Source organism: Zootoca vivipara, chromosome 1, assembly GCF_963506605.1.
Source record: "Zootoca vivipara chromosome 1, rZooViv1.1, whole genome shotgun sequence".
NCBI classification, from domain to species: Eukaryota; Metazoa; Chordata; class Lepidosauria; order Squamata; family Lacertidae; genus Zootoca; species Zootoca vivipara.
In genome coordinates, this window is record NC_083276.1 from 113,650,998 (window position 1) to 113,665,992 (window position 14,995).

General features: G+C 45.5%; 1 protein-coding gene across 1 annotated transcript in view; it reads left to right on the top strand.

The window, feature by feature from the left end:
- Window positions 1-12,700, top strand: part of CCDC141 (coiled-coil domain containing 141) — a 99,271-nt gene extending 86,571 nt beyond the window's left edge. The window contains exons 26-28 of the mRNA XM_035133974.2: window positions 12,077-12,231; window positions 12,321-12,450; window positions 12,540-12,700. Coding sequence (XP_034989865.2) covers window positions 12,077-12,231; window positions 12,321-12,450; window positions 12,540-12,700 — 446 coding nt within the window. The remainder of the gene's footprint in view (window positions 1-12,076; window positions 12,232-12,320; window positions 12,451-12,539) is intronic.
- The last annotated feature ends 2,295 nt before the right edge of the window (window positions 12,701-14,995 follow it).

Here is a 14,995-nt window from a genome sequence, read left to right on the forward strand (position 1 = left end):
GTCCTTGAGGCAAAGAAAGCAGGGGAGGGAGGCCAGTTGATCCAAGACGACAACTTATCATCGTTCTATGAACAGAATATATTGGGCAGATGATGTGTTACACTTGTGGGCACAGGCGCAGTACGCCTGCCTCCAAGAAGCCAAGGCAGCAGGGACGCATGCGTAGAATTACCACAGTACAGTGGTACCTCGGTTTATGAACACAATTGGTTCCGGAAGTCTGTTCATAAACTGAAGCGTTCATAAACTGAAGCGAACTTTCCCATTGAAAGTAATGGAAAGTGAATTAATCCGTTCCAGACGGTCCACGGAGTAAGCGTTCATAAACCATAGCTGCCAAGTTTTCGCTTTTCTCGCGAGGAAGCCTATTCAGCATAAGGGAAAATCCCTGTAAAAAAGGGATAACTTGGCAGCTATGTCATAAACTGAAGCAAACTTTCCCATTGAAAGTAATGGAAAGTGGATTAATCCGTTCCAGACGGGTCCGCAGAGTACTTAAACTGAAGCGTTCATAAACTGAAGCATGGGTGTAATTGGTTCCGGAAGTCTGTTCATAAACTGAAGCGTTCATAAACTGAAGCAAACTTTCCCATTGAAAGTAATGGAAAATGAATTAATCCGTTCCAGATGGGTCCGCGGGGTTCATAAACCGAAAATTCATAAACCGAGGTGTTCATAAACCGAGGTTCCACTGTACAACGTTATTGGATCAAAACACACCACAACTTTTACTGATTACAGATCTAAGTAGGCTTTGGCTTAGGCCCTGGGTATCCTGAATCATCCAGTCTCCTGATTTGGGGTCAGTTCCTGGGATAGGGTTGCCCTATGAGATGCATCAAATAGAAGCAACCCCTCAGGACCACCAATTTGGTGAATGTTGTGGCCCTCAGCCCCTGTCTGGGTCTACAAACAGAAGCACCACCCCCAGGATTCCTTTAATGGGATACCCCATTTCCTTGAAGAGGGAAGGTAGGGGCTTTTACAACCCTCTCCTCCGCTGTTGACTAAGGATCCTTACCCAATGCCCTATTCAACGAAAGTTGTGACGATTGCTATGAGCTAGGCGGGCCCAATTTATCTGGAGGAGAAATTCCTCTCTGGCCCTGAATTCGGCGGCTGAAACTTCCATAGCAAGGTCATACAGCAAACCATGCTAACAAAGGTGGAAGATAAAACTCTTGACTGGCAACAGAATTTGGAGGCGGACCTGAATAAATCTTGAGGGAAAGGACCTGAGTGAAGACTCCTGATGGAGTCCCAGTCAGTTCTGCCCCCTGAAGCTCTGCCTCCAGGCTCACCCACGATTGGTAGATTGGTGGGCGAGAAATTCAAATTTCCAACGGGCTAGGAGGAGGCCATAACTGCCACTTCACGTTTCATGGTCAATGGAGCTTCCTTTACATTCACCCTTATACATGAATCACACTGCAACAAAATTCTCCTTGTAAATCCTTTCGGAATACTGCACAGGTGGTAACAAAGTAGGGGGAAGGTTGTGTTCCAAAAATCGCTGGCAATAGTTTCACATGCTGTCTCAGATAACACAGCTGCTTCACACAGGCATTGACGATAGCTGCATCAGCAGTCGAAGACTAGCGCATGTGAGTGAACCATCAGTTCTAACACAACACATGTATTTCATATCATGCCTCTCCTGAAATGCAATCCTTTTCAGTGGAGTCAGTTCACACATCTGGTGCAAGCAATGTACAGTACATTCATATGTGAACTGGCTCTAAGTACAAAGAGCAAGAAGTTCTCACTCCTTCAATTATTTCTTGGCTATGTGAAAAGAGAGAGGAGGAGGTGTTTCACAGAAGCAGAATTGGAGCTTACTCACGGCAATGTAACTCTCCCTTCCTTTGTCTAGCAGTCAGATCTGCCCCTACATAAAATGTGCTTCCATCCATCTTTCTGCCAATGCTGCTGCAGGCCTGCATATGACTATACAGATCTATTATTAGATGCTTCACTGATTGGAGACTCCTTTCCTGGTACATAACAGAAACTCTTTTCCATACAAAGTAATGGGGATGAACAACATCCTTCTGTGGGGAGCTCCTTTTCCTTAAGGCTATTTGCATAGTGTGTCTAAATTATTTTGAGAAAGTTTGTGAAGTTAAAGGGTCAACATTTGTACTCAAGCTTTTATAAACTGAGAGTGTTGGAGTTTGAGTCCACCCGTTTCTCTCTCCTAGAAGCACTTTCCACCGGCAAGAGTTCAGAGGCCTTTCACAGCTGCCAGACAGGTGCTGCTTTCCCCATGTATGTTCATGGCTTGGCTAGGAAAGCGACACCTGTTTAACTTTTGCCTGTGTTACATGGCACAAAACAGTAAATGCTGTCTGGAAGGGGATTGTGACAACTCTGCTTTCATTCCTAGTTGTGACTTAAGCTCTTCCTCTTTCTAAAATGCATGAACAAACGGCCACAAACAAATTACGACAGAAACCAGCCCCAAACTATAACACTGGATCTCTATGCTGGGAAATGCTTTACTGGTTGACATTATTGGCGATCCAAGAGGCCTTCCAGTAAAATAATAAAAATAAAAAATATGTACTATTCCATTTAGAGCTTCCCTCCAAGGAGCTCAAGCTAGCAAACATGGTTGTCTCCCAGTTTTATCCTCACAACATCCTGTGAGGTAGGTTAGGTTGAGAGACTTTGGTTGGCCCAATGTCATCCAGTGAGCTTCAGTTATAAGCAGGGATTTGAACCTGGTCTCTCAGATCCAAGCCCAATATTCTGACACTACACCACACAACCATAGCAGCCAACTCTTAGAGGCTGAGGGGTCCTAGCTCCCCCATAAAATATTTGAGGGGGCCAGTGGAGGCAAAGTTGATGGACATTGGCATTCAAATGGTGTGCATGCACCGTGTCATGTGATCAATTATGTATGGTGGAGCTGACCTGCCCCCTCCCCCATATTTTATTCACATTGGCAGCCCTGACACCACCTCCCTTCAAGCCTAGTCAACAGGGTCTAAACAACGGGCCCTAACAGCACAAAAAGGGCTCTTATTAACCTGAGCAGATTAAATAGGACCAAGGAGATTTTGACAGTAGGACACTTGATCAATACCCATGGCACTGAAAATGCAAAATATTCCATTTGGAAACCCCAAACCACACCCACCTGACCCACCCCTAATATAATGACAGGTAGGCTAAGGCATGGCCTTTACTCTAAAGCAGGCATCCCCAAACTGCAGATGTTTTCGCCTACAACTCCCATGATCCCTAGCTAACAGGACCAGTGGTCAGGGATGATGGGAATTGAAGTCCCAAAACATCTGGAGGGCCGAGTTTGGGGATGCCTGCTCTAAAGTGTGTTTCCAAGTGGTTTCAATTGAAGTCATTCAGAAACACACTTCAGAGGCCTGGTGACTGATGAGTGAGTGCACCTGTTTTGCTCAAGAGGCCTGGGAGTCTTAGAAATAAAAACCCGGACTGAGGCAATGCTTGTTAGACACAGAGGTTAATTTTAGAGTCCTTGTTTGTGCTCACAGTTACTACAGATTGGTTTTCTCCCTTCCAGGATAGTGTTGCATGCCACCCCAATTTCCAAGCGGTGAGAGATTCCAGGGGTTCCAGGCTCTGTGCTTCCTTTCAGAAATGAGGCACAGCAGAGACTGTGGTGTCTTTAGGATACATGGTTTAGTTACACATATATGCAACCCGAGCCTATGGTGGAGGGGTTCACAGGATTAACATAGAAAGAGGGTCTTGCTTCTTCTATAGTCACAGCTTTGGATTCAAAACAGACACCAGATATTCTGCTCTGACCCTCTCTCTAGCTTTGCGACTTTAACAGCCTGCCACCTTTCCCCCCTAGATCATGTCGCAGCAAATTCAACTCTTAAAAGAAAGGTTTAGCAGGCATCCCCAAACTGCGGCCCTCCATATGTTTTGGCCTACAACTCCCATGATCCCTAGCTAACAGGACCAGTGGTCAGGGATGATGGGAACTGTAGTCCAAAACATCTGGAGGGCAGAAGTTTGGGGATGCCTGGTTTAAAGTAAAGAGCTTAGGGAGGCCCCTCCTATTTGCCATTGGTGCACCAAGCCTCCTCTATTTGGCTTTCCTAATGCCTCATTGGGGACGCGGGTGGCGCTGTGGGTTAAACCACAGAGCCTAGGGCTTGCCGATCAGAAGGTCGGTGGTTCGAATCCCTGCGACGGGGTGAGCTCCCGTTGCTTGGTCCCTGCTCCTGCCAACCTAGCAGTTCGAAAGCACGTCAAAGTGATAGTAGATAAATAGGTAGGAAGGTACAGCAGGAAGGTAAACGGCGTTCCTGTGTGCTGCTCTGGTTCACCAGAAGCAGCTTTGTCATGCTGGCCACATGACCTGGAAGCTGTACGCTGGCTCCCTCGGCCAGTAAAGCGAGATGAGTGCTGCAACCCCAGAGTCGGTCACGGCTGGACCTAATGGTCAGGGGTCCCTTTACCTTTACCTTTAATGGCTTGTCACCTGTATTTTGTCCTAATTGCCCATTACCCCAGGCTATTTTTTGGTCAGAAAACTGCCCTGGGCTTATATTTTAACATGTGCCCCAATTAAATTTGAACCCTTACTGGACCCAGGAATTTAGGGGAGTCTGGTACCCAAAAACTCATAACAATTCTCTGTAGGCCCTGAAGTGGACTAGTCAATGCTTACTTAGCCCAGAACATTCTGGTATCCTGGTCTAGATCAAGGAATGCATCTGCCATAGACAAGACAGCACCCAGCTGTCAAGCTTGGCCTGCAGGGCTCATGGAGACAAGGACTTATCCCTTCAGACTGAAAAGTTCCCCCACTCTTGGTCTAAGACATTAACCCAACTGAGGCTGCCTACATACTTTAGAGCACATTCTTTCCCTCAAAGAATTTTCGGGACTGTAGCTTACTCCTCACAAAGTTACGATTCCCAGCAACCCTTAAGAAACTACAGGGCCCAGAAGTCTTTGAGGGAGGGAAATATGCTTTGAATGTGCTTCAGAGGTATGGTGGGTGTGCATTCTAGGTTTCTGTTGTGTGGAAAATGCTTTAGGGAACAGTGGTGATTTGTGGGGTAAGTACAAGTCCCCCAAGCTTAATCCCTTGCATTTCCAGGTTGGACTGGGAAAGACCCCCCACCTGAAACTCTGGAGAGCCATTGCTAGTCAAAGTAAACAATCCAGACCCTCCACGTGTCCCTATTTTCCAGGGACAGCCCTGGATTTACAGAAGCCGTTCCTGTTTCTGATTTGACCCCAGAATGTCCCTCCCGTTTTTCCTTAGGACGTCCCTGTTTTCATCAGAGAAATGTTGGAGAGTATGGAATAGGATGTCCCAATTTTCATCAGATAAATGTTAGATGGACCCGGTGGTTTGGCATGAGACAAATTATTACGTTTTTCCTATGAAATCCTCCAGGAATGCTTCGCTTTACCGGGCTTCTTTAAAATCCCTCCTCAGCTCAGAAAGAAGATGGTGCCTATTCCTTCCCTGCAGGACAGAATTAGCAGTCAGGATTTCCTGGTATGAAGCAATATAAATAACCAGGAACCTGGCCAGGAGTATGAGAAGCAGAGCTGTGATAGGTGCAAAGGCGAGTCGGTATATGTTTCCTGGTATCCCAGGAAATGTTCCAATTCAATAAAATAAAGGACACATTTTGATCATGTAGAGGCACTGCCTAACAGATACTCTGAGGAGAAAGGAGTTGTGGTGGAAAATAAAAGCAATTAACAAGCAGGCAGGATACAACATATTCTCTTTCTGTACATTAAATATTGTATTTTTTTCATGCTCATGGGTTCTCTCAGTGGAATTTGCTACCAAGGAGTGTGGTGGAGTCTCCTTCTTTGGAGGTCTTTCCGCAGAGGCTTGACAGTCAAGAATGCGCTGATGGTGTTTCCTGCTTGGCAGGGGGTTGGACTGGATGGCCCTTGTGGTCTCTTCCAACTCTATGATTCTATGATTCTTCCTAATGAACCCATGGACTATGACAGTCATGTACAGGCTTGCCAATCAAATGTGGTAAAACTGTGTTCTATCAGGCTTGTTTATTTCTTTTAGATATTTTTACCTTACTCAGCTGGAATCCCAGAGCAGGTGACATTAAAACCCTTACAATCAATAACAACTAAAACAAGCAACAAAGCAAATAATCACATAAATTAATAGCAGTAGAAACAAAACCTTCATGAGGTTTTCTGTCATAAATCTATAGCGTTTGGATGCCCTGGACAAATAGAATTTCCATCTGGCATGGAATAACAAACAAAGATGGTGTCAGGCAAACCTCTTTGGGGAAGGAGCTCCATAAACAGAGTTCTGTACAGCTGAAAGGGGTTTATTGGTAGCTGAAAAAGTCAATGAACTCTAATTTGCTCAAGTTCTCTCCCAGCACACAATAATCTGCCCTGGCTCTGTCCTTCACATCTCTATAGCAGGGGTGGTGAACCTTTGGCCCTCCAAAAGTTACTGAACTTCAACTCCCATTAGTCCCTTCTAGCATGGTCAATGGTTGGGGATGAGGGGAAATGTAGTTCAGCAAAATTTGCACAATAGCCACAGGTTCACCATCCTTGCCCTACAATCCACCCAATTCTGCTTAGGCTGCACCTGCCTGATTTCCATCTCTGCAGCCAGCAATTTTTTTTAAAAAAAGTTTTTCTTTTTTTGTGATACAAAAACAAACAAACAAGGAAAAATACCTATAGTGCACTTTCAATTCATATGACCAGGGCCAGATTTAGGTTTAATGAGGCTCTAAAGTACTGAAGGTAATGGGTCCCTTGATATGTCCAGCTGTCCTTTGTCAACAACAAATTGTCCCTGTTTTTGTGTGTGTGTTGAATATATGCTATATGGTAATTTATGGACCTAATAGGTATCTAAAGCCATTTGCACATGTTGCCATGCAGCCAGTCCATGCAGGGTGTAGGCACCCTATATATAGAAATGAGCAAACCAGTGATATTTTAGGGAGCAGGCTAGCAGGCGGGGCCCGTTACTTACATCATAGGAGCCTACACAACACAAAACACTGTTGCTGTATGTACGTCTTATTTTATTTGTTTTTTATCTTATATTTTGGAAACGTGCATCCATTTTTTCTTTCTTTTTTGGGGGAGGGGATCCAAGAGAGTGGGGCCCTAAGCAGGCCCGTCCTAGCCATAGAGGCTAGTGGCACGGAGAACCACGGCGCCGGGCACTGGAGGGCGCTGGAAGGGCGCCAAGTGAGCGCAGGGTTCCGGCGATCTGGCCAGGACTGCGCTCCTTCTCCGAGAACTCCACGCTGCGCCCCCTTCTCGTTTCCCCAGCGCTGGGTTCCGCTCAGTCGAGCTTTGCCACCAGCGTGCGCACAGCGCCCAAGCAGCTCTTGCTGGTCCCGCGGTGCGCGCGGTGGTGGCGAAGCTTGACTGAGCGGAACCCAGCGCTGGGGAAACGAGAAGGAGGCGCAGCGTGGAGTCCTCGGAGGTGGCCTCCCGCTGCTGCCGCGGTCCGCGGTCCATGTACACGTACCAACAAGCCATACTGCAACCAACCAAGTTATGGACTCTCCACTCTCTCACAATGCCAACAAAAACAAATAACTATATAAATAAAAGGGCCTACCCGCGAGTCGCTGATGCAAAAATCCCGCACAAACACTATGCAATAGAATAAAAGTGGCCAGCAATTTTTAAAGCGAAAGCCAAGAGCTCTGTTGTTGCAGCCTGGGCAGAGATGTCACTGTAACACATGTTTGAAATATACTATTATAAGGCTTGATTCAGGGCAATGAGGCTGGTGAGGTTTAAAAAAAAAAGTTCCTGTAATTCCCTGCTCAACCAGGATGTGCAGTTATATTCAGTTACATAGTTACATACTACCAAGCAACAATAAAATCCTAGCCGAGCCTCTGTAACCAGCAAAATCTATTTTATTAAAATGGACATGTTACCAAGCTTCAGGGAGGGGAGTAGAAAAACCATAGCTTCCGTGTTTTTCTGAAATAATATTCCAAATTATGAAGCTGTCTCGACTTCCTACATGGCTCCAAGCGTGTTGCACTGTTTCTCAGCCAGGAGGACCTTTTGTGTGCTACTGTTTAGACCAGGGTAAATGATATTTTAAATTTTACACCTCAAACAGGCTATCTAAATGAAAATACTGCCCAGTAAATCTTTTGAAACTTGAAGTTAGGTGGTATTAGAGAAGCCAAATTCAAACGCTATTCTAGGCTGCATAAACAGAAGTATAGTGTCTTGATCAAGGGAAATCACAGTACCACTATTTTTTGCCTTGGTCAGACTACACCGGGGTGAATCTACACACGGGTGTGTGTGTGTGTGTGTGTGCTATAAATAAGTCAGAAATTAAATCGTTATAACAACAACAACAAAACCGCTATGGAAAATCACATATGATTTTTTAAATACCCCCCAGCGCCATCCAGTGTTGTATGTTTATAACGCATTCAAAACATATATTTTTTTACTAATGTAGCTGAGTCTCTGGAATTATGTGAGGAATAGTTGGGGGAATTGGGTGTGTTTAGCCTGGAAAGGAGGAGACTGAGAGGAGATATTATAGACATCTTCAAATATATAAAGGGCTGTCACATGGAGGATGGAGCAAGCTTGCTTTCTCTTACTCCGGAGGGTAGGACTCGAACCAGTGGCTTCAAGCTACAATAAACGAGATTCTAACTTAACATGAGGAAGAGCTTTCTGAAGGTAAGAGCTGTTCGACTCCCTTGGAATGTGGTGGACTCTCCTTCCATGGTTTCTAAGCAAAGGTTGAATGGCCATCTGCTATGGGTGTTTTAGTTGAGATTCCTGCATTGCAGGGTGCTAAATTAGATGACCCTCAGGGTCCCTTTCCAACTCTACATCTCTATGATTTTATGAACTTGTGGGTGCAGAGCTTTATGGGAGTAAACTTCCATGTTAAGCACTGCCAAAGGGGAGACGTAAGAGGGCCTCCTTTGAACCTTATGCTGATTCCTTCTCGTGACATAGCTTTGACAGCATTAAAGTGGTTCCTGGTTCATACAAGCAATGCGTCTGAGCCACAGGGGACCACTAACAGCGAGTCCCTCAAAGACCAAATAAAGTTAAGAAATTAAATAAGCTATGGCAATTTCATTTAAAAAATGAAAGCAGGCTCCTTTCTTCCTTGCCCCCCTGGAATGCTTATCATATTATGCTTTCTGGCACATGATGATTACTGTGTATAATGTCCATGTGTGTAAACAAGTGCAAAGACATTTTGGGGAATGCAAATTGCTACTTTAAAAGCTTCCGATGACTGGTGTGTGGCCAATGGGATTTTGTGACTTAGCCACCCACTTTGAACGGCTGATCATCGTGGCATATCACAAACTACTTTTGAAATTCTCTTCGTTTTAAAAGCTCTTAGGCATGTAGTATAGAGCATGGCTGATTGAAAAATCTCAAGCGCGACAGAACTAGGCGTCTGGTTCTTTGGATCCTATCCACTGCCTGAATTTGTATTATCAACAAGTGCGACTAGGCAGATTTGGGCAGTTTGAAAGTACTTCAGCATACTAGACTCCACAGTGAGCAGCCACCTGTTTTGCAGTCAGTCCTACTGGATTATTGCCAAATCATGTCCTCCCTCAAAGTTGCGGTGAGAACTGGAAACTGACACCCTGTGGTGGGTGGGTAAGATTGGTCAGTCACAACACCCGATTGGTAGGTCCCTTGATGTTGGGGTTCGATCTGGCCAATGAGCACAGTCCAAACGGATCGAGGGACCTATATATTCGCATGCACGTGACCCAGAGCTTCCTCTTTCGGTGTGTGCATTTGGAACACCCGCCCACCTCTCCCTACTTTTAGGGCTTGTTGTGCTTGACCTTGCTATGGCTTCGTCTGCCGTCTGCCGTTGGGACAGGGGCACGACAGGAATTTCCCCCACTTGGCTGATTGGCTGGTGCCATTTGGGTTTTGCCTGCCGCGTAGCAAATCATCACAACTTGTCAGATTGCAGATAGGCTCTGGTTCAGGTGATAGGGATGAGGAACGCTCTCGCCATCCCTATGTGAAGGGTATTCCGTTAAAGGAATCCAGGGACTCAATGGTTTGGTCAACCCTGTGAGGGGGTTGTGCCCGTGCCTGAGTCCAGGGTTTCCGCCTATCCAGGTGTTCACCCTTGGCTGACCTATGCTGGTGCCCTGGGTCAGCGCTACCTGCAACGGTGCAGGGAGCTAGTCAAACCAGAGCCTATGCAACCACTCACTTTCTATAATCAATAAAGTTGTGGCCTAAATTCTGCCAAAAACCAAACCAGAATTTGAGTCATGTGTGAATTTATTTAGGGGGGAGGTTTCTGGGTCAGAACACGCAACAAACCAGAGTTACTTTCTTTGGAGGCTCTATATTGGACAACTTTGAAAGCCAGGTATGTGTTAAAGTGGCATGAGCAAATAACGGATAACTATTTCCCAGGTATAAGGTAAAGGTAAAGGGACCCCTGACCATTTGGTCCAGTCGTGACCGACTCTGGGGTTGCGCACTCATCTCGCATTATTGGCCGAGGGAGCCAGCGTATAGCTTCCAGGTCATGTGGCCAGCATGACAAAGCCGCTTCTGGCAAACCAGAGCAGCACATGAAAACGCCGTTTACCTTCCCGCTGTAGCGGTTCCTATTTATCTACTTGCATTTTGACATGCTTTCGAACTGCTAGGTTGGCAGGAGCTGGGACCAAGCAACGGGAGCTCACCCTGTCACAGGGATTCGAACCGCCGACCTTCTGATCAACAAGCCCTAGGCTCTGTGGTTTAACCACAGCGCCACCTGGGTCCCTTTCCCAGGTATAACCCCACCCAAATAGGAAGTACAGAGTCCTCAAAATATGATTTTTAAAGCACTATTTATAAGCCTCTTAATCGACAAAATCCTCAAAGTGGTGAACATGAAATCTTATACAGTGGAACCTCGGTTCTCGAACGTCTCCGTTGATTAACATTTTGGAACCCGGACGCCGAAAAACATTGAGGGGGTTGGGCCCCCACAAAGGTGATGGGCATTGCCATTCAATGGTGTGTGTGCACCATTCCATGTGATCGATTATTGAAGGTGGGACTTACCTGGGCCCCCACAATGTTTTATTCAAATTGGCACCCCTGCGTAGGGGTGATTAACAGCCGTCATTCTATGTTGCACAACACATGAAGCTTTCCCCTTGCAACCCTACGGTCTGTTTCTGCCAGTCTGCTTCAAGCTACTAGCAAAGCTTTGACGCTGATCTCTTTTGAGGCCTCTGCCCCCTTGCACTCAGCCGTTTGTCATCCCAAATGATCCAAATGATACAGAAGGAATACATAGCTTAGGTAACTAAAGGATACTGTTGTTGTTGTTTTTTTAAAAAATCATGTCATAAATCATCAAGCAGAGGGCATTTTATTTCTCCATAGCGTCACTGCCTGTAGACACAGCACTGCAGGAAGGCAGCAAAAAGAGGGGGGGGGGTCAAATGCAGGAGTTGGTTAGCAGAGGAATAACACAGAAGGGATTTCTCTCCTCCCTGTCTTCATTTTTCTTTTTTCTTGCACGTCCCCAAACACATAGTGGATCACAGTTGCTATACCAAGTGTGCTGCTGGTTATTAACACCCCTCCTACCCACCACACAAATATGCTTATTTACCGCCAACAATTTACATCCTGTACACAGTATGCGAACTTTCTCTCATGCCCACCACAGTGGTACCTCGGGTTACAAACACCTCAGGTTACAAACACTTCAGGTTACAAACTCTGCTAACCCAGAAGTAGTACCTCAGGTTAAGAACTTTACCTCAGGATGAGAACAGAAATGGTGCGCCAACGGCACAGCGGCAGCAAGAGGCTCCATTAGCTAAAGTGGTACCTCAGGTTAAGAACAGTTTCAGGTTAAGAACGGACCTCTGGAACGAATTAAGTTCATAACCAGGGGTACTACTGTATATCACGATACCCAAAGGGAGCTAATTCAACCATTAAGGGATCTTTGCTGTGGGAAGTCATTTACTTCAATCTCAGCAGCAGCATTTTGCCTAAAATAATAAAAAAGCAATATACCCCTTCTCTTCTTTTCTTTTCCTAGTACAAGGCGTGCAGCCAAGCTTCATTAAAAAATTTAGACATGCTACTCTTCAAGAAGGAGATGATTTAAACCTGCACTGTACAATATCTGGAAGACCGAGGCCAAATGTCATTTGGACAAAAGATGGCATCAGGGTGGCAGCCAGAGGAACGAGTGTATGTCACAGCGTTTTGTAAATGCTCCTTTGGGAAGAACATTGCATGTCTGGCTTCACACAGCTAATCTATATTTCATTGTTTTGCAGATTGAGAAATTAGGGGACACCTATTACCTTTTAAAAAGAAATGCGGTCCTTGCTGACACTGGGAAATATCTCTGCATTGCCACTAATGAAGTCGGGGAGGCCTCTTGCTCAGCTTTCATAAGAGTGATAGGTAACCTGGCGCACATTATTGGGTCACGTTAGTATAATAAATGAAGACCTTGCTCCCAACTCTGGCTTGACATCCCCATTTTGTTTCAGAGGAGAATAAAAATGTTCCTAGTGCAACTGAGACTAAATCAAAGCAGGAGAGCAGCTATTCATCAGGAAAAGTGAAGGCTGACGCACCTGAAGCATTACAAGGTCAGGAGTCGCGTTGCTTGAGAGGTCAAAGGCAAACTAAAAACTGTTCCGTGAGGTAACTTCAATTTATGTTTTCTTACCTCGTAAAGTCCTGCGGCAGCTATTTGAGCACTTCATTTACAGAGATTTCATACCTATCTCTCCTTTTAGCACTGGACCGTTTTGAACAATCAAAGGAAACGCCACACAAAAAGGAGCCAAAGGGGAGTGTGCAGGGTCTTGTGTGCAGTGTCTTGCATACTGTGCGCACCCCAGTTTTCCCCAAACTATTCCACGCACACTAACACGTCCTCCATGAAAAGCTACACCTAAAGGCAGAGGGTCCCTTTTAAGTACTGGAGCAAAGGACTGTAAATGAAAAGGGAAACCAGCTGTTCCTTCAGGGGCATGCACATAAGTGCCTCAGCCCTCTTCAGATCCCAACAATCATTTCCTAACAAAATTTTGAATGTGTGTGCGCACGCTAAGGTCATCTCAGAAATCAAGATGGGCAATGGGGATACATATAGCCTTTGACCCCCTCTGGCAGGAGGAAGAAATAGAGAATTGTGTTGGTGTCATTTAATGAATCGGGTTTCTGGTCAATAAGAATGTGTGGGTTTTCAAGCATTGTTGCAGATTTTGCCTCTGAACAACTCATAGAATCATAGAATCATAGAATCATAGAATCATAGAGTTGGAAGAGACCACAAGGGCCATCCAGTCCAACCCCCTGCCAAGCAGGAAACACCATCAAAGCATTCCTGACAGATGGCTGTCAAGCCTCTGCTTAAAGACCTCCAAAGAAGGAGACTCCACCACACTCCTTGGCAGCAAATTCCACTGCCGAACAGCTCTCACTGTCAGGAAGTTCTTCCTAATGTTTAGGTGGAATTTTCTTTCTTGTAGTTTGAATCCGTTGCTCCGTGTCCGCTTCTCTGGAGCAGCAGAAAACAACCTTTCTCCCTCCTTTATATGACATCCTTTTATATATTTGAACATGGTTATCATATCACCCCTTAACCTTCTCTTCTCCAGGCTAAACATACCCAGCTCCCTAAGCCGTTCCTCATAAGGCATCGTTTCCAGGCCTTTGACCATTTTGGTTGCCCTCTTCTGGACACGTTCCAGCTTATCAGTATCCTTCTTGAACTGTGGTGCCCAGAACTGGACACAATACTCCAGGTGAGGTCTGACCAGAGCAGAATACAGTGGTACTATTACTTCCCTTGATCTAGATGCTATACTCCTATTGATGCAGCCCAGAATTGCATTGGCTTTTTTAGCTGCTGCATCACACTGCTGACTCATGTCAAGTTTGTGGTCAACCAAAACTCCTAGATCCTTTTCACATGTACTGCTCTCAAGCCAGGTGTCTCCCATCCTGTATTTGTGCCTTTCATTTTTTTTGCCCAAGTGTAGTACTTTACATTTCTCCTTGTTAAAATTCATCTTGTTTGCTTTGGCCCAGTTGTCTAATCTGTTAAGGTCATTCTGAAGTGTGATCCTGTCCTCTGGGGTGTTAGCCACCCCTCCCAATTTGGTGTCATCTGCAAACTTGCTCAGGATTCCCTCAAGCCCATCATCCAAGTCATTGATAAAGATGTTGAACAAGACTGGGCCCAAGACAGAACCCTGTGGCACCCCACTAGTCACTACTCTCCAGGATGAGGAGGAGCCATTGATGAGCACCCTTTGGGTTCGGTCAGTAATCCAGCTACAAATCCACTGAATGGTAGCATTGTCTAGCCCACATTTTACCAGCTTCTTTACAAGAATATCATGGGGCACCTTGTCAAAGGCCTTGCTGAAATCAAGATAGGCTACATCCACAGCGTTACCTTCATCTACCAGGCTTGTAATTCTGTCAAAAAATGAGATCAGATTAGTCTGACATGACTTATTTTTCAGGAACCCATGCTGACTTTTAGTGATCACAGAGTTTCTTTCTAGGTGCTCACAGACTGTTTGCTTAATGATCTGCTCTAGAATCTTTCCTGGTATTGATGTCAGGCTGACTGGGCGGTAATTGTTTGGGTCCTCTCTTTTCCCCTTTTTGAAAATAGGGACAACATTTGCCCTCCTCCAGTCTGCTGGAACTTCGCCTGTTCTCCAGGAATTTTCAAAGATTATTGCCAGTGGTTCTGAAATCACCTCTGCCAGTTCTTTTAATACTCTTGGATGTAGTTCATCTGGCCCTGGAGACTTGAATACATCTAAACTAGCCAAGTATTCTTGTACTACCTCCTTACTTATTCTGGGCTGTGTTTCCCCTGCTGAATCATCTGCTCCATATTCTTCAGGTCGGGCGTTGTTTTCTTTCTTGGAGAAGACTGAGGCAAAGAAGGCATTGAGGAGTTCTGCCCTTTCTCTGT